The sequence below is a fragment of the Drosophila virilis genome, chromosome 3, assembly GCF_030788295.1.
Source record: "Drosophila virilis strain 15010-1051.87 chromosome 3, Dvir_AGI_RSII-ME, whole genome shotgun sequence".
NCBI lineage: Eukaryota > Metazoa > Arthropoda > Insecta > Diptera > Drosophilidae > Drosophila > Drosophila virilis.
The window spans coordinates 10,080,829-10,100,107 of record NC_091545.1 but is presented as its reverse complement, the minus strand read 5'-3'; the positions used below and the strand labels follow the sequence as shown (position 1 = coordinate 10,100,107).

General features: G+C 42.8%; 4 protein-coding genes across 6 annotated transcripts in view; 2 read left to right on the top strand and 2 right to left on the bottom strand.

Moving 5' to 3' along the window:
- Positions 1–13: 13 nt before the first annotated feature.
- On the top strand, positions 14–1,186 carry GstO3 (Glutathione S transferase O3). Its single transcript, XM_002046925.4, has 2 exons — positions 14–173; positions 340–1,186. Exons 1-2 carry the CDS (start codon positions 146–148, stop codon positions 1,035–1,037), a joined length of 726 nt encoding a protein of 241 aa, XP_002046961.1. The 5' UTR covers positions 14–145; the 3' UTR covers positions 1,038–1,186.
- A 455-nt stretch (positions 1,187–1,641) lies between these two features.
- On the top strand, positions 1,642–2,628 carry se (sepia). The gene is made up of 3 exons (XM_002046924.4): positions 1,642–1,729; positions 1,790–2,358; positions 2,422–2,628. Exons 1-3 carry the CDS (start codon positions 1,702–1,704, stop codon positions 2,554–2,556), a joined length of 732 nt encoding a protein of 243 aa, XP_002046960.1. The 5' UTR covers positions 1,642–1,701; the 3' UTR covers positions 2,557–2,628.
- On the bottom strand, positions 2,537–4,800 carry GstO2 (Glutathione S transferase O2). 2 transcript variants are annotated; one of them, XM_002046923.4, is made up of 3 exons: positions 4,391–4,800; positions 2,796–3,382; positions 2,537–2,738 (listed from the first exon to the last, which is right to left on the bottom strand). In XM_002046923.4, exons 1-3 carry the CDS (start codon positions 4,419–4,421, stop codon positions 2,607–2,609), a joined length of 750 nt encoding a protein of 249 aa, XP_002046959.2. In that variant the 5' UTR covers positions 4,422–4,800; the 3' UTR covers positions 2,537–2,606. The 2 variants fall into 2 exon arrangements, with proteins under 2 accessions (XP_002046959.2, XP_015031216.1); XM_015175730.3 differs by lacking the exons at positions 2,537–2,738; positions 2,796–3,382 and adding an exon at positions 3,446–4,220 and having other exon boundaries at positions 4,391–4,562.
- A 682-nt stretch (positions 4,801–5,482) lies between these two features.
- Positions 5,483–19,279, bottom strand: part of Oatp74D (Organic anion transporting polypeptide 74D) — a 28,691-nt gene continuing 14,894 nt past the window's right edge. Inside the window, exons 2-8 of one of the 2 annotated variants that reach the window (XM_015175729.3) lie at positions 17,018–17,057; positions 6,943–8,771; positions 6,514–6,877; positions 6,267–6,454; positions 6,062–6,205; positions 5,831–6,007; positions 5,483–5,754 (exon numbers count right to left, since the gene is read on the bottom strand). In XM_015175729.3, coding sequence (XP_015031215.1) covers positions 5,576–5,754; positions 5,831–6,007; positions 6,062–6,205; positions 6,267–6,454; positions 6,514–6,877; positions 6,943–8,407 — 2,517 coding nt within the window. In that variant the 5' untranslated portion in view covers positions 8,408–8,771; positions 17,018–17,057 and the 3' untranslated portion in view covers positions 5,483–5,575. Of the gene's footprint in view, positions 5,755–5,830; positions 6,008–6,061; positions 6,206–6,266; positions 6,455–6,513; positions 6,878–6,942; positions 8,772–8,852; positions 8,992–17,017; positions 17,058–19,279 lie in introns of those variants that run through there. The other variant, XM_002046921.4, reaches the window with a different exon arrangement.

Genomic DNA, 19,279 nt, shown 5'->3' with positions numbered 1-19,279 from the left:
CGACTCTAGAAGAAAAATATGTCGTTCTGTTTAGTTGCCTGCTGACATTGGCGAGCAAATGACGCTTTCGTTAAACTAGAGACAGATTTTCAAGTTATTTTCCAAAACGACTTTTTTCGGCCGCATCAAACTTCAACCTCTCATAATGAGCTCTGGAAAACATTTAGCCAAAGGTATGTAGATCGCAGACAAGTCTCAACAAAACACGCATATGCCGCGTGTCAACCGGAGAAAAACAAGTTTACAATATTAGCAAATACGCGTATTTATCGCGTACATTCTTATCGTGTTTGTACTGCCCTCAAATTGCTGAGTCATAATTGATTTTTCTTGCTGTAGGTTCCCCCAGGCCTGCGCTGCCGGACGATGGCGTGCCCCGCCTTTACTCCATGCGCTTCTGTCCCTATGCCCAGCGCGCCCATCTGGTCCTCAATGCCAAGAAGGTCCCTCATCATAGCGTTTACATCAATCTGACAGAGAAGCCCGAGTGGCTGGTGGAGGTCAGTCCTCTGCTGAAAGTGCCTGCCTTGCATTTGGTTGCCGAAAAGGAGCAGCCGTCGCTGATCGAGTCCCTCATCATTTCTGAGTATCTGGACGAGAAGTATCCGCAGAGCCCTCTGCTGCCGAAGGATCCATTGAAGCGTGCTCAGGACAAGATATTGGTGGAGCGTTTTAGCGGTGTCACCGGCAGCTACATGAAGATTCTGCTGCACGATGCGTCACCCGACGAGCTCTGGGCTGCCTTGGACATATTCGAGGAGGAGCTGGGCAAACGTGGCACACCCTATTTTGGCGGCGACAAGCCGGGCTTTGTAGACTACATGATTTGGCCCTGGTTCGAGCGTCTGGCTGTGCTCAAGTATGTGCTCGGCGAGCGCTATAGCTTTGATAGCCAGCGCTTTGCCAAGTTGAGCGCCTGGATTGAGCTCCTGCTCAAGGATGATGTGGTCAAATCCTTCTTTGCCACGCCCGAGCAGCATGTCGAGTTTTGGCGCACCCGCAAAGCAGGCAATGCAAGCTACGACCTGCTCGCCTGACTCCCAGTTGCCCAATCAAAAGTTGTATCTAATCCGAACAATTGGCTTACAAAGCACAGAAATTGTCAGCCCCAGAGTAAGATCTGATCGATTTTGGGTTTGCACTTTGTAAGATTTGAGAATAGAATAAAGTTTTTGGTTAAAGGAAAGACGTATTTTGTGTGTGTATGCCTCGAGGAGAGTTCCGCTAGGAAGGTTTAAATTGTAAGTGGGATCAGTTTATCAAAATACAGAAAATGAAGATTAATCCGAGATACTTCACCTGGAGCTATAAGGCGAGCCATTGGATCGAAGCATTAGCTTTCCAGCAAGGTTTGAATTTAGTGACAAAAAGTGTTTCTAATAATTTCCATTAAATTGTCCGGCTAAATGCGATAATCGCACATGAAAAGTGTCTAGGTAAGCGAAGTTTTCACTGTACACGACTTTGTATTGGCTTGCACGTGTCTACCTAGTCCCAGTTATACTTTATGCGACATCTGCGACATCTGCGTCGACAATGCAAGCCATTGAAGCGCCGCCTCAAAAGGTTATCGTTGACACACAGCCCGCCAAGTTCAGTCGAGTAATGCGAACCGGCAGGCGAAGGGCGCCTCCGTCGGCCACTTTATAAAACGGCTAGCGAGCGTCGTTCGGGGCACCAGTTGCTTCTCAGGCACGCATCATGAGCAGCGGCAGACATTTGGCAAAAGGTAAGCAGCTTGTCAATTGATTCAAGTTTTAGAAAACTGCTCACGGCGTCCACTCGACAGGCTCAGCGACGCCCGATGTGCCCGAGGATGGCATTTTGCGTTTGTACTCCATGCGCTTCTGTCCGTTTGCGCAGCGTGTGCATCTGGTGCTGGACGCCAAACAGATACCCTATCACAGCATCTACATAAATCTCACAGAGAAACCAGACTGGCTCTTTGAAAAGAATCCGTTGGGCAAGGTGCCGGCGCTGGAGCTGGTGCGTGAGCCTGGCCCGCCCGTGCTGACCGAATCGTTGCTCATCTGCGAGTACCTCGACGAGCAGTATCCACTGCGTCCGCTCTATCCGCGTGATCCGCTTAAAAAGGTGCAGGAGAAGCTGCTCATTGAGCGCTTTGGAGCCGTGCTGGGCGCCTTCTTCAAGGCATCCGATGGCGGTGAGCTGGAGCCCTTCTGGTGCGGCCTGGACAAGTATGAGCAGGAGTTGAGCAGGCGTGGCACGCCCTTCTTTGGCGGCGAACAAACTGGTATATTGGATTACATGATTTGGCCCTGGTGCGAGCGTCTGGAGCTGCTTCAGCTGCAGCGCGGCGATGACTACAACTACGATGAGCAGCGCTTTCCACAGCTGGTGAGTCCTTGAGTCAGTCATAACTCCAACGCCTGCAAACTGATGCCTGTAAATCCTTTACAGACGCAGTGGCTGGAGCGCATGAAACGTGATCCCGCAGTGATGGCATTCTATATGGAAGCTGAGGTGCAGGCGGAATTCTTGCGTACGCGCAGCGCTGGTAAACCCAATTATAATCTTCTGGTGAAGGATGCCTGAGCAGCGCCTGCAGCTTTATTCGAATTTAAAGCGTCAATAAATTGCTTGAGCTAATCCTCAAAGCCGACATCATATTGGGGCTTGCCCAGCCGCTTCGACTGCTGGAACTTGGCATGCAGCTGGGCATCCAGCGCACTTAGCTTAACAACCGGATCCTGGGCCAGCAATTGACACCATTTAAGCTGAAGTTTAGGCAGCGGATTAGCATTAGATTGGAAGACATCTCGACAGCCACTTACCAGCTGTTCATAGCGCTGGCCATTTAGCTCGTAGTGCTGCTCGGTGGTGTATTTGAGGCTGGGTATGCGCTCGAGCCACGGCCAGATCATGTAGTCCACAATGCCAATTTTCTGGCCACCAAAATAGGGCGTGCCGCGCTTAGTTAGCTCCTGCTCGAAGACATCCAGCGCAGACTCAAAATTCTCCAGCGCGTCCGGCGGTGCATTCTTGTTGCAGGTCAGCACCGGATAGACGGCACTCACGACGGGCACAAAGCGTTCAATTAGAATCTTGTCGAGTGCTTTTTGCAGCGGATCAATGGGATAGAGCGGTCGCTGCGGATATTGCTCATTCAAATACGCGGCAATGATGAGAGACTCCACAAGCGTTGGCTGACCCGCCACATGGGTTAGCTGCAAGGCGGGCACTTTGCCCAACGGGCTGTATTCCCGATACCATTCCGGCTTGTCGATCAGATCAATGTAGATCCTATGATGGGGTATTTGCTTGGCATCCAGCATAAGACGCACACGTTGCGAGAAGGGGCAGAAGTGCATGCAGTAGAGACGCAAAAGGCCATCCTCGGGCAGCTCCGGCTTGGCAGAGCCTGCAGGGGAAGCGAGTATATAATTATTTGTTAGGCACACAAGATCTATAAGAAGTTCCGATCTAATATCAATTGGGATTTATTATCTAGCCTGTATAATTCCAACAAGAGATTGCCCTCTAGACGGCCTCGAAAGCCACATCGTAGTTGGGCTCTCCAGCCTGTCGCGTGGCCATGAATTTGGCATGCACCTGGCTGTCCAGCGCCGTTTGCTTGATTGCCTCATCCTGAGCCACCAGCTCGACCCACCGCAGCAGCTTAGCATAGCGCGTTTTATCCAGTTCGTATTTATCGGCGTGTACGAATTTGAGGGCTGGGAAGCGCTCGAACCAGGGCCAGATCATGTAGTCCACCATGCCAATCTGCTGGCCACCGAAATAGGGTGTGCCACGTTTGGTTAGCTCCTGCTCGAACACATCCAAGGCCTGCTCGAAGTTTGGCAGCGCGTCGGCTGGCGGGTTCTTGGTGAACAGAACAGGATACACAGCGCTTACGGCTGGTGCCAGACGCTCAATCAGTATTTTGTCCTGGGCCTTTTGCAAGGGATCTGCGGGAAACAGCGAGCGCCCTGGGTACTGCTCATCCAGATACTCGGCTATGACAAGCGACTCCACCAGCGCCGGCTGGCCATCCACGGCGGTCAGCTGAATGGCTGGCACTTTGCCCAGGGGGCTGTAATCGGTATACCACTCGGGCTTCTCGCTCAGATCAATATAGATTTTGTGATGTGGAATCTGCTTGGCAGCCAGAACCAAGGCAGCGCGTTCCGAGTACGGACAGAAGCGCATGAGATAGAGACGCAAGACTCCATCCTCTGGCAGCTTTGGCTTGGGTGTACCTGTTGATGACGCATGCACAGAGCAGGGCAGAGCAATGAGTTGGCTGCGACGTCAGTGGAATAGCAGCGCACTACTTATTTATCTGTCTAATCTCTCATGTGATATCGGCTAAAACGTGTTCCCGGCTGCTTTTCAAGGTCTTCTGGGTGACATTGATGCCGCAACTTACCTTTCTTGAAGTGCTTCAGTGGTATGCTCATTATTCCAATGCAGTTCTTGCCAAAGCGGATAGTTTCTAAAGGTTTCGTTTTTCAGCTGTTTTATAACAATAAAATGTAAGTTTATAAACAAAGCACTAGCTTACAAATGAACTTGTACACTCTATTTTATACACAAATGAAGCTTTTATGTTTAACAGCTGACTGCTGTGCTGGCGAGCTGTTATGTTAAACGACTGGCTATTGTCTGTTAAGTTTTTGCACAAGCTATCGATATGTTTTATTATCGATAGGCTTAACAGAATTACAAATTCAAATAAGCTGAGCGGGAAGAAAAACTGTCTTGCATATGCTAAAAAGCCATTACATAAATGCATACATCCGGACATACAGGCAAACATACAGATATGCATACATACATAATGTATACATATATACACATGCACGAGTACATGCAAGCGCACATATTTACATACACATAATCACATACATTAATGAAGATTAGAATATAATTAAATATTTTACTTACAATTCAATATTAAATTAACAATCGTGTCGTTACTCTTTAAGCATAATTTATATTTCCATTAATTTCTTTTCGTATTTCTTTTATATGACAAGCTTAGACATTTATTTTGAATTTTAACTAAAATTTAACTACCACAGATAGGTTGCAATTATATATTATACACATATATATATATATATATGTATATGTATATATAGATGCATACATAAAACATATATAAAGTTATGTAGATTTCGTATTGTTGTGTGTATATAATAAATGTTTTGCTCTTGTTACAAAGTACATTAACTTGTGTATTATGGTCGCATATGTGAACTGTAAAATTACTATATAATATGTAATTCTACAGATGTAGTTAGACAATTTCTATATTTCTATAACGTTGAGATTTACACGAAGAATTTAATTATATATGTTATATATGTATGTATGTATATAAGCATTGTACGTACGTATTTTATATATGAGCGCTTTATAAATTTTAATTGAGGTTTTCCGGAGTCCAGAAAAGACCGCTTAACTAAATACATAACTCTTGCACTAGGGCTAAAAAACTAGACAAAATGATAACTAATTAACAATTAAGGTAAACATTTATTGGAAATCTTGCAATGTGTGTTTTTGTTTTTGTTTTCTTTTGCTGCGGATTAGCTTTCTCTCGTCGCGCTTAGACCGTCGTATCCGGAGGCGGCGCAATGGGCTGCTTGGACTCGGACAGATCCAAGCGCGTGGCCGGCGCATGCGCCGCACCTTCCGGCTGATCGGGCGCAATATCGATGCGATGCGCCTTCCGCCAGACAACCAGATCCATGAGAAACGCCAGAAACATAATGCCAGCCGTAATGCCTGCAATTTGGAGAGAGATAGAGAGAGAGAAGATTAGTTCGTGCAGCTTCTGTTCCAGAAAGTAATGGTAGCTTACCCAGAAAATATTGCCTAAAGGTATCCGCATCGTAGAGCGAACAGGCGCCATGCTTGCCGCAAACCGACTTCCAGATGAGACAGGCCGAGTCCACCACGGCACCATAGATGATTGGACAAGGAACATTACCAAACAGGCCGATGGCCGACTGAATGACGCCCATAGCCATAGCTTTATCTGGTATGAAAGTGTATATCAGTTGGTAATTCTCTGCAGGTTTTATTGACTCACCTTTAGGATGTGTGCAGCGCATAACGAGCAGCATGCTGCCCACCTCGGAGGTGGAATGCATAAATACGCAAATGGCAAAAATCAGTATAAAGTAGATGAAGTTCTTGCAGTTATTATCACAGTAACCATTGACTGCCTCGGCGACTGAAATGGACATAAGATGAGAGTGGATACCCAGCTCCAATTGGCGGATATTAAGATTTACCATGTGGAATGCAGGCACAGTCGGAGTAGAGTGTGCGATTGTCGCTGGCGCGCAGCGTGGAGCTGCTGCAGCCGGCATGGCAGGCCGAGATGTACATTTTGCCATCGGTGCCGCAAATGGGCGCAAAATTCTCCTTATCACAGGTACAGTTGAGCACGGCGCTGCAGGCGGGCTCTATCATGGCCGGGCTGCAAAGAGTAGAAGAAACATTTAGAATAAAATTCGCAGTTAGTTGAGCTGCATTCACCTGTTGGCATCGCCGGCCTTGTAGCCGGCAAAGTCGTTGGTGCTGCAGCCAATGAACATGAGTATAATCATTCCGGCGGAATAGACGAGCGCGGTAAATGCTATCCAGGCGGCGACGCCCCTGGCTGTTGGCTTGCGCTTCAATATGAATAGACCTGAGATTACAATGCCAATGCCCATAACCAGGATGCCGCAAAAGGCGGCTATCATGTTCGCATCGTAGGTGGCCAGCCGGAACTGTGTCTCCAGATATTTGGGCAGGAACGTGTACAGCCCGGCGATGGGCAGCAAATGAAACACGCACGACGCCGTGCGGAACATGAGTATATCGTTGCTCAGCTGGCGGCGCACGGTCTTCGGGAAATCTAAACATGGAAATCTGTTAATAGAAAGGCTCTTCGAAATTGTGGCCCCTGCTGCTGCTGCTCACCCTTCAGCTTGGGCTTCTCCTCCAGCTCTGGTGCGGATGCTCCGACAGCACCTGTTGCCTGTGCCTGAGCCTGCTGCTTGCCGCGCAGCTGCTTGGGAAACGAGAACATGGCAATGGAGGCGAGCAGCATAAGGCTGCCAATGGCGACGGGTCCCAGCCACCAGGCGCCAATCCAGCGCGGATCGCTAGCATCAAAGCCGGGATTGGCGAAATTGACATACCAGCGCGTACAGAAGCTGCCCACAATAAAGCCCGAAGCGGGGCCCAGGATGCGCATGCCAATAGTGACCGCCATGTACATGGGCGACTGTTTGCTGCCCACATTGTCGTCGATGTAGGGTATGCCCAGGGTGGCCACCGCGGTCTGGCCAATGCCCGAGCTGAGCAGGCTGCCGAAAAAGATGCACAGCACAATGACCGTGATCTTGGAGTGTGAGGCCTGCTCCAGTTGGCGCTGTTCGTTGCACTCGCTGCCTGCCAGTGTGCCGTTGCCGCCAAGCACGCAGAGATTCGGATCTGTGGCATTGCTCCACAGATTGTGCGACGAAGCGGACGCGGACGATGACGGGGCGGGCGATTGCGGCTGGAGGAAAACGCTGGACTGCATCAGCTGCTCGCCGAAGATGAAGTGCGGCAGGGCGCAGGCGAAGGCCGCAATAGAGAAGAGCACCATGCCGCAGGCGATCCATCTGGGACGATGGCCACGCCCGGCAAAATATGTGAGCAGCATCGCGGTGCTGATTTGGCCCATCTCGCTGGCGCTTAACAGAAAGCCCGTCGTCTTGGACTTGATCTGAAAGAGCTTCTCAATGGTGGTGATCACAGACACAAAGTACGTCATGTACATGCCCTGCAAAATGTACGCCAGCAGGAACACCACCATGAACACGTGCGTCGACGCAAATCGACGCGCCCAACGTGGCCGGCAGCCAAAAAGCCCGCAATTGGAGCCCTCGTCGCCGCCGCCATTCAAATCCGAATCGAAATCCGATTCCTCCGATTCGCTGCCATGTGCACGTGCACCTCCAACACCACCACCGCCACCTCCAACTACGCCGCCGCCGGGCAGCTTGTAGCCGCCGGTCAACGGCGCTTGCTCGTGCGCATACTTTTCGCGCAGACTGTGCCCGTTGTGCCCGTTCCCGTTGTTATTGCTTAGCAGCCCGTTCTTCAAATTGTTAATGTCCTCCGATGCCTTCCACTCGTTGTTGTTGCTCGGCGTGCTCTCGTATAGCATTGTAGTGGGCGTGGCGGCTGGCGTTGCCGCTTCAACAATCGTGCTATTGTGCTGCGCCAGCAGCGGCGTGAACGCCTGCGTCGAGTCACGCCTACCGCCTCCATTCTGATGATAGCCATTGCCATTGCCATTCCCATTTCCATTGCTGTGGCCATTCGTTGGCTTCTGTTGACCATTTCCTGCTGCAGCTGTTGGCGGCGCCTCAACATCGCTTTGGCTCTTCATCATGCTGCACGTTGCGTATACGTAATGTCTGCCCGCTGGCTGTTGCGTCTGCTGCTGCTTCTGTTTTGCTCTCCTTGTGCTGCTTCTTCTTCTGCTGCTGCTGCTCCGTCTGCTTGTTCTTAGTGCTCCTTGGATATTTGTTGTTCCATTTTACTAGAGTTGGGGCAGCTACATGGGCAATGCTTTAACTTTCAATTGCGGCGCAGCCTTCGCTTTCTTCTTGGCCAAACAGCAATCAGTTTCGTTGTGTGTGTGTGTGTGTAGGTGTGCGCTTGTTTGTTGTGCCTGGCCAGCAACGAGGTAGTTTTGGTTGTTAATCGCTTTGTTTTTAGTCAGTTACTTCTGTGTTGCAATATGGCAGTGTTATCTGAACGTAGGAGAAAAGTTAAAAAAAATATGGCATATTAATACATTATATTTTATAAATAAATAAAGAATTTATATGTACCCATTTAAAAGCAATAAACAGGAAAGCTTTAAATGTAAATCTGATGAAATTGTATTAAAATCTGTAGATGAATCTATGAGAATTGCAGAGAAGGGCGCTCGTTTTTGCATAACGCATGCGCGCCTTTTGGATAGGCAACAAAATATTTACAAAAATCTTTTACATATAAATACACATCTTTCACGATTTGGACTATTTATAGAAATTGTATTTGTTTGCTAAAGAGCCGCATTTACACACATATTTGGCTTGACTTTAAATGTGTTGGTTAATGTATTTTTTAATTTTTTAATAAACAACTGCGCACGTTGTCTGCGAACAGGAAAAATCAAACTGAGCGCACAAATTGAAACGCAGACTGCAAAAAGCGCAATATAAAAAAAAAGTGGACAGAAGAAAAAATGTAGCACAAAAAACCAATTAAAAGCGCGTACAAAGTAAATACTGGAAGGCAGCAGCAGCAGCAGCAGCCGCTTATCAGCTCAAGCACACACACACACACACACACACACAGATATAGTGTCAGCAAAACGCAGCCTACAGATACAGATACAGCTACAGCTACAGCTACAGATACGGATACAGATACTTATATGCACATATGCGCGCACATCGTTTAGCAGCTATCAAAAAATAATAAAAAGTGAACGTTGCAGGCATTTCTTTTTTTTTTTTTTTGGCAATAACTTTTTCTTTTCTACTTTTTTTATTGAATTGATAGCTGTTCAAGGTTAATTGATTAGATGTTTTTTGTGTGTGAGATCTATAAATAAAATATGGTTTAAAAGAACGGGAATTCCTTTTTTGTTAAAGTTGCAGCAATGCATTAAAATGTTGAACAAATTCAAAACTGCCAAACTCTAAACTCATATTGGGATTGTACTAAATAAGTATTAAAGATTTTATTTCATTGAGAACAGACTTAATCGTAAATATATATTGCAGCTTTTAGTTGTGCTTTGCGTCATAAAATGAATAATTAAATAAAAAGGCAGCTGTGCTGTTTTACATAAGAAAAACAAGAGATTAAACAGATCAAGCTTTGCATTATTAGAAAAACATGAGATTTATTAGATTAATTTTTTTACCTAGGTTCCGGATTCAGTTTGACATTACAAGAGATTAAATAGATAAAGTTTTATATTATAGAAAAGGGAATAAAATAAAGGAAGTCCCATTCTATATAAAATGAAGATTAAATAGATCAAGACTCCCATTACAAGAACAGGAGATCAAATAGAACAAGTTTTACTTTGTAAAAAATACATTATATCCCCTTTTAACAATTTTCAAAGGGTTCAGGGTATAAGCAGAGGATTAAATAGATCGAGTTGTACATTATATAAAGAGGAGATCAAGTAAAACTAGCTTTGCATTACAAGAGATTAAATAGATCAAAGTTCATAGGATTTGCATTTGTAAAAGATGATCTCACAAATATAATGTGTGCTTTAGAAAGTGCACAGAAAAACATAGAAAAAAGTAAATATTAAAACAGTTTGTCCAAATCCCATTCGGCTCGTATCTCTAGCTTTGTTCTTATTGTTTTTTGTTTTTGTTGTTGTTGCTGTCAACAATTTCAATGCCAGCCAAAATATTCGCAGTTTTGTACTCATTTTATTTTTGGTTTTATTTTTTTGTTCTTGTTTTTGTTGTTGGTCTCTTTTCCTTCAGAGAGTCTCAACTTTTTATTGCGCGGCACTTCCATGCGGCATGCTATATAGTACACGAAAAAGTCTTAAGTTCTATATAAAAAGCTATGACACAATAAAAGTCCTCTGTCCTCTCTATCTGTCTCTCTATTTCTCTCACTCTCTCTGCTCAACTGCAAACGCAGTGGCTGCAGTCGGGAAATCTTATCAAAATAACTGAGCTGATAATGAAAGTGAAATTTGCTACGTGTGTGTGCGAACGAGACGGCAACAGGCGAAATGCAATAACAAATGTGTATTGCATCTAGTATAGCTAACAAATATATAGAATTAACTCACTTTTTTTTTTGGGTGTATATACTATATATACATAAAACTCATTATGGTCTAATTCGTTATCTCTATAGCAAGTATAGGGTATATGCTGAGTCGTTCATTTGTTATGTGCTTAAATTTATTGCGCATTTCACGCCAATTGTTTGGTTTTGCGAAAAAATTTCCTTTGAAATGTGCTGAATTTGTAAATTAACTAATTAGTTAGCAAATGATTTTTGCAAAGTTGATTTTTGCATAATAAGCTGAAGCTGAAAAGAAATAAATAAGAAACAAACTAAGCTGGAATATGTTAAACCGTTAGTCAGCGGAGGCGCGGTGCAAAAGCTGATTTAATGAAATGCGCGCTTAAACCGTTTGGGAATTCGAAACGAAAACTGTTTAGATTATGCCGTAGATCATGGTGCATATTTGATGTTTATTTGCGACTGATTTAAGCTGAAAATAACTGGCAATAACTAGTAAATATGTTGATTACACTTGATAGCAAAACATTTAGAGATACGAATGCCCCATTCGTTGCCGTCTTTGCAGCTGCTGCTGGCAATGCATGCAAAGCAGATACCCAATGCTACTTGGCCTATGCACTTGGCCAAGGGCTGGCGACTTGACTGGTTAGCTGCCCAGTTACCAGTTCTAGAGTTAAGAGCGAGAGAGAGAATGCTGCCCAAGTACCTGACCACCGAGGACAGGTAAAGCACATTGAACCCGAGCGCGCTTCGCTTGCCTTTTGCACTTCTTCTACTTTGTGTGTGTGCGCGTGAGAGTGTGTGTGTGTGTGTCTATTGATATTGTTTTAAATTTGGTTTAATAGATCGTTAATTGTTTCTCAATTTGTTGCTTACATAAACTGACACTTGAAGAGATTGCTTTTGTTTGAACTTTTGCTGATTTGTCAGCGTCAATCATAATAAATGCAATTAAAGCGTTTACGAAACTAGCCACAGATCCCAACTAGGTTTCCATTTCAATTGAGCCACACACACACGCACACTCGCACACACACACACACACACACACAGTTAGCTGGTAATAAATATTGACAAAAACCAAAAGTTATCAATGCTCAGAATCGAGACATAGACAGGAAGTTAAACGCTGGGAAGCTCTCATTGTGGGAGGCGGAGACGGAGTTGGAGACGAAGACGGAGTCGGAGAGCATCGCTCAGTGCGTGTCGTTTTTCCGGTTTTTCGGCCAGGCCAGGCCAGGCCGGGCCAGGCAAGTGGTTGCCACATCTTCCGTCTTCCGTCTTGGCCAAGTCGACAAAGGCGACGTAACTGCTGCGGCTGCCTCTCGTGCTGTTGTGGCTGACTAAGTTATTACGCGATCTTGTTTGGCTCAGGTGTGTCTGTGTATGTGTGTGTGTGTGCATTTGAATTGCGCAAGCGCAACTATTGCAAATTGCATGCCAAGTTGCTCAGTTGCTGTTGCAGCTGCTGCTGCTGCTACTGCTGATGTTGCTGCTGCTGCTGCTGCATGCCAACATGCAACAAACCAGACACACAGGCAACATGGCCAACTGTTGACTAAACGCTGACAGCAACAACAGCAACAAGTGCCACAGAAGAAAGCCACAACAACAAGGCTTAGAAGCAGCATTGAAAGTAAATTGCAGACTAGCACAAGAAATGGCCACAACAGTTGCTGATGAAAGATTACAGGCGAAAAGCGGGGGTAACAGTCGGGCAGACGTAGAGTTGTTGCAGTTGTTGCTGGTGGCAAGATTGCCCAGTCCCGGCCATTATCATGCTGGGCATCTTCATAATGAGCTAACAACAACAACAACAACAACAACAACAACAACAGAAGAAAAAAAAGCGGTTTGGCCACATTTCACTTTTAGCATAGAAATAATTTAGAACTTGTCTGAAACTCTTGCTTTATGTGGCCATTTATCAGTCAAGAAGTTCACCAACTTTCTGTCTATTTACAATGAGCTAATGGTGAATAATAAATAATAAACAAAAAGTAAAGAGCAACATTCATATATTTAAAAACACAAAAGTTGTCTATTTCAAGAAATTAGTTAACAGGAAAAAGCCGTTGATTTCCGGCAAAAAAGAAAAGAAAATAAACATAACATTTATTTATATAAATATATACATAGAAATAAGCTTAAGCTTATCAGATTTCTAGGCAGAGAATGAATTATTTGAAAATCTTGGAATGGAACTTTCGAGTGGGTCCAGAGAAAGTAAGAGAAGACGTTTATAAGGCTCGTGATATGAACGCAAGCTGCTTTTAAGTTCAGAAATAAATAAACCTCAGATGCTTGCAATATCTAAGGGATAAAAAAATTCGAGGCATGAGCAAAATTCACATTTACAGTTCGGTTTGTTGTTTTGCACATAAAATTGAGCTCAGCTCGAAGCAGTCGCTTAGCAAGTGGTATATATAATATATAAAAACAATAACTGAATCATCGGATAAAGTATCTAGCGAATGCGTCACATTCTCGGCTCATGCACGCAATTTGAGCAGCTATCGAAATCGTCAGTTGATTATTTTTATTTTATTTGTTGATTTAAGTTTCGGGTGCTTTGTCGCATTGACTTTGACCTTCACACTGAAAACTGAAAATCGAAAATAAAACCAATTCAATACACAACAAAAAACAAATTTATTTTGTTGCGAATTTGTTTTCGCTTATTTTTTCTTAATTTCTTTTTAAACAAAACTTTAGACAGCCAAACGGAGCGAATAACAAATAGTATCCAAGAAATTTGTTTACCACATTTACATACAGATATGTGTGTGTGTGTATCTCGGGCGTATTATTAATATTAATTAGTTTAATATGTATCTCAGCCTAATTGTAGCTGCGATTTTTAAGCGGAAAGTGCCAACAAATTAACCGAGCTGCGTGCGATTTAATTCTATTTCTCGTTGCCCGCGGAGGCAAACGTGATTCATTGCAGTTTTTTGTGTCGACTTTTGTGATTGTCATTAATTTTTGTTTAAATTATGATTTTTATTTGTAATCCTATTATGGCGAAACATGAAAGTGCGGCGATTATGTGTCCAAAATCAGAAAATGCGGCTTATAAACAAATTATTATACTCGAGCAGTTTGGCAATGTGTGTGCGATCACGATTACGCTGCCGATTATCGGAGACCTACGTATATGTACATTTGGGCTTTAAAGTGGAACACGCGTGTTTCTATATGGTCTGTCCATCTGGTATTTACATATGTATACATGATTCATGGCGCGATGACAAAAGGTGCGGCAACAAGAACCCCAAAAAAAAAAAAAAAACAACAACAAATGAAACAACAATCGAAACAACAAAATAAACATGCAGCAGTATAATTACACATTTTAACGAACTTTTTTATGCACTGTCAAAAATAATATAAATTTAAATAATTATGGGAATATTTGGTATATTTATTTGAGTTCCAGTTGAAAACAAGTTCTTATTATTTAATTAAATAATATTAAAACAAATAAAAGCTGATAGGGAATAATTTGAATTAGGCTAGCGGGCATTTATCGACTATTTCTACGCACTTCCACCCATTTCTCCCGCGTGAAAATAATTTCACATCGAATTCAAAGCGTCACGTGGCCAAGCACATGCCACACCTGATATGCTCGCTTCGTAGGGTACACAAAAGCCCAGCGTTATCCATAAGGTATACAAAATGTTGAAACGTTTTTGCACATGGCTTTTAGTTTATATATTTTATTTATTTTGTGCGCAGCGCTTGCTTTTCTTTTTAACAAAAAAAAAAAAAAAAAACAATAAAAACGGAGGAGTGGAGAAAAAACAAACTTCCTTTTTGACGGCGCTTGTTAAAAATGCCAAGAAATGCGGCAAAAGAACAGCAGCAGAAACGAAAGCCAAAAACAAATATTACAAAATGCAAAAAAAAAAACAAAAAATAAAGTTAAAAAAAAAAAACAAGTACGAAAAAACGTACAAAAAATTAACAACCTCAAAATGGCAGCGAAGTGAGCATAAATTTTTGAAATGCCCGCAACGAGCGAAGCGACAGCCGCAAAAACCTGCCAAAAAAAAAAAAAACAAAGCAAAAGAAAAAAAAAACACAACAAAACATAAAAAATAAAAATAAATAAAGACACAACAAAAAAGAACGAACCTAATGAAATGCAATCAAAAATGCATTTTAAGAGGGCTGCATTAAGTCGGGAGCTGGCCCGGCACAAACCCGGCCCGTCCTGGCCAACTGAAGCGTTCCAATTTGGTTTTCCGTATCTGCCGCGCAGATCACAGCTCGGCGCTGACGTGCGCTGCGGCAGCCCAAAAGAACCAGCAGCAGCAGCAACAGCAGCAACAGCAGCAGCAGAAGAAGAAGATGTTCAAATTTATTTAAGCATATTGCCGACAAAAATTGGTATGAACGAGAAAGTAAGGATGTCGCCGGCAAGCCGAAATTTGAATACCCTTTTAGACACGTGAGAAGAGCGAAGCTAGCAAATGCTGAGTTTGATGAAAATATCTTGAAGAACAGAATAATTTGCCATACAATAACCTTCCCTTTTCGATGCTGATCTAGAATATATATACTTTTTGAGATCGAAGTTGACTCCTTCTATGCGTTAAACATCTCATGACAAACTTATGATACCCTCTAAGAAAAAAAGGGTAAAATAAATGCAAGCGATTGCCTTTTGCTTTCCCGCCACAATTTACATTTGTCATTTCGGCGCACAGTGTGGCAAAATTGCTTTAAAAATGTACTTTATTTGTGTTACTCAAATTTGTAGAATTCTATGTCACTTTATGTCAGTATAAGCTTGAAATACTAGCTCGTTAACTTTTGTTTAATAAAGAATCATATTAGAGTTTAAATTTATACTAAATAATAAGCCAAAAACTAGGTCAAGCAATTTTTTTAAAGACAACTGAATCAAAATGCGAGCATCATTTAATTTGGTGCCAACATATTTTATTAGGTGACAATTTTGGGTAGAACATAAATCTAGCGCACTTTTTGTGAACATATTATACGACTCGAAATATTTTCAGCTGAATAGTGCGCAATTAATTATACGAAAGGGAATGGTCCAGAAAAGAGAGAGAGAATTAATTTGACTTGAAAAAACAATGAAATCTTTGAAAGTAACTTCCAATAAACTAACAAAGATAAAATTTGGGTTGCCCGAAGCTGAACAAACCCCTTTTGCCATTAAATGTTATTTGTAATATTTCGACCCATTTTACATGAGCATTGCCCCACTGTGCTGCGCAGAAGGAGTCATCGTTGTCAACGTCAAGTGTGCGTTGCGGCTGCCATTTATAAAAATAAATAAATAAGATGAAAAAATAAAGGTACGAAAATATTTGTTCTTAATTTAAACAGAACCTTTCGTCTGATTGATTGAGCTGCTGATTTAAGCGGCTTTTTGTGCAGGTCCTGGCCCGGACAGGTCCACTGGCTGCTGCTGCTGCCGCTGCTGCTGCTGCCGCTGCTGGCAACAAGGTGCGCTGAGGTGTTAAGTTGCCTTAAATGTTCTGGCCGCGGTACCGTTATAACGCTAATTGAAGTCTTATAAATTGTTTTGCAGTTGACGTTGATTTCTTTTTGGATTTTGGCTGCTGCGGCCAATTTAGCAAAAATACTCGTAAATTTGTAGTGTATGATGTGCATTGATTTTTGCAATTAACGCCCAATTATGATCGGATACACACAGACCCCTCGCATGCCCTGACTCATGCGTCATGCCCAACGTTCTATGAGTTCTATTTGTATCTGGGAGCTATACTCAAAGTGTCAAGTGGTTGCCCAGAGAGGCATGGGCATGGGCCTGGGGTTTGTTCGGTTGGGCTCTCTAGTCACAGGTTCTGCTCGAGGTCTCTTATTCATCATTATTTGTTTATGAAAGTACTTAGCGGTTTTTTGCGCCGCACTTTTTGACTGCCCCCCTCCCCTCTCTCCCCCATCCCCTTCTTTCCCCTATCCACTCTTTTAACAATATTTTCAATTGTTTAAAATTCTGTGCATCATTTTTTTTGTCATTTCTTATTTTGTGGGTATTTGCTTTTTTGTTTTTGTGCTCTTGCGTGTCTTTTGTGAATTTTTACTAAGCGCCAAGTGGCTTTTTTCTGGCGTTACATTTGAAATTAAGTGTTTATTTAAGGCTGGGCCCAATACACGGATGCTTACTCGGTTTTCTTTTTGTAGTCGATTTAAAAAGTCATTTACTTACTTATTGTTTACTTTAGTTGAAGTTGGCTTCGGACTGGTAACTGCAAAATAATTGAGAAATAATAGAAGTTAGTAATGTTTATAAATAAAGATTGACTAACTGCTAAAGTAATAAATAGATGTATATTATGTGTATGTGCATTTTTATCTTGTATTAAATTTTATATACTTATATGCATACAATTTTCAGGTAGATGTTTTTTATAAGAAAATCCAGGAGAAATACTTAATTATACATTTTTAAATACATAAATAATTGTTAAAGTAAAAACAATTTTTAAAAAACTTGGCTGTGTAAGGAATTAGGGTTTTTTTATGTAAAACTTGGCAATCTTAATTGAATGGTTGTTTTTTTTTTTGCAGAGTAATTTAAATGCAAAATGCTTGCCATAAAAACAATAACAACAGCAACAACCATTACAGACTGCACGTTTAGTTGGCTCATAATAATTATAGCAGAAGTGATTAACAGCCATAAAACAACGCCAGCAAGAATGAGAGCAGCAACAGCAACAGCAGCAACAACAACTAGAACAACAACAACAACAGCAACAACAACAGCAACAGCAACATTAACAGCAACTTGAGCTGATCAGCAAAACTAGTTTGTCGCTGGGTTGCGTGTGAAAACAATTTATGAACGAGCATTTAAACAATTTTTTGCATTGCAACAAAAAATAATATGCAATAAAAAACGCATTACATGGGGGCAAAGTGTACAATGAATGCAAATGCTGTCTACAGCAACAATCACAACAAAAACAACAACAACAACAAAAACAACTGAAATCGATGTGAACGAGCAGCGACAATGGCTGCACGCCAGCAGCAACTACAAATGACGACAACAACAACTACACAACTGCAACTACAACAACAACAACAACGGCAATCAACTGTATATAAAAATAAAAGATAAATGAGCGCAAATGTCTGTTCGTTTGTTTCGTTCGCTCTGCCATATGTGTGTGTGTTTGTGTGTGTGTGTGTGTGTGTGTGTAACAAAAGCAACAGCTCAACTCGCATTGCATTGAGATAGGTCAGTCACACACAGAAACACATATACACTCATACACACAAACACACACTCACACGCCGAGAGAGAGAGAGAGACACATAAATGCAACGCTGCACTCGCTGCCAAAGCTTAGCATGCAGTTAAAGCTGCAGCGCTGCCACAGCGACGCCAACGCCAGCGGCGACGTCAACTGCTCTAATTACTCTGGTCGTAAATCGTTGCTAGGGGTGGTCCTGCCGTGCCCCCCCTCCAGCCAGCTACCCAGCAGCCGTCGACCCAGGCTAGTGTTGCCAAGCGTTGCATCAACAACAATAACAATAACAACAACAATAACAAGTAGCATAAAACAAGTTTTTGAGTTAATCTCAGTCTCAATTTCAGTTTCAGCCGCAGCCGCTGCTGTAGCTGCAGCTGCCCCAATGTAAAAACTTACACAATCGCTGTGCAGTGCAGCGCACGCACACAAATGCAAAAGCATCTGTGCAGCGGGGAGCTTCCCGCTCAACGATTCACTTTTCTTTGTGCAATTCCAATAATTTTGCCAGAGCGAGAGCGAGAGAGCGAGCGTGACAGCACAGAGAGCGCGAGCATAAGAAATCAGAAAAAAAGCTCCAGCGCAGTCACTGAGAGCAGCGCAGTCGGTAACTTGCACTTTCTGCTGCACTTTTGGGCTGTTAACATTGCAATAACATAAATAGTAGTAGACTTTTATTTCTAACTTACAAAAGAAAAATAATCAAAGATTTGGTGTTTAATTGTAAAAGTGACATACAAATGCATGCACACATATGTATAAGACGTTGATAAGCTTTGCATAGCTTTTGCCGCGACTGCGTTATTTAAGCTATGTCTGTTTGGCTGGGGACCGGGGACCTACGACAACAAAATAAATAGTGCGCCGAAAAGCTAACGACGCAATAAAACGGTAAACGCCCTACAAAATATTTCAACCCCTAAAGTTCAGAGCTGCGCTATCTCTCTCTCACACACACACACACGAAAAAGAGGGCGTCGCATTACATGATACACAATACAAAATACAAAGAATATTGCGCAATGGCCAAAAATAAAAAATGCCAGACAATTGTCTAGACATAGCCAGCTAACAGAGCAGGTGGGCTAGCAGAGAGGAGGGGCTCATAATTAAGAGCTGATGTGCACTCACTAAGTCTTAATGATCATTAAGGCGCTTGGCCATTTGCTTTTATTGTGACATAATTAGTGAAAGTGAAATTGATCAGCAAA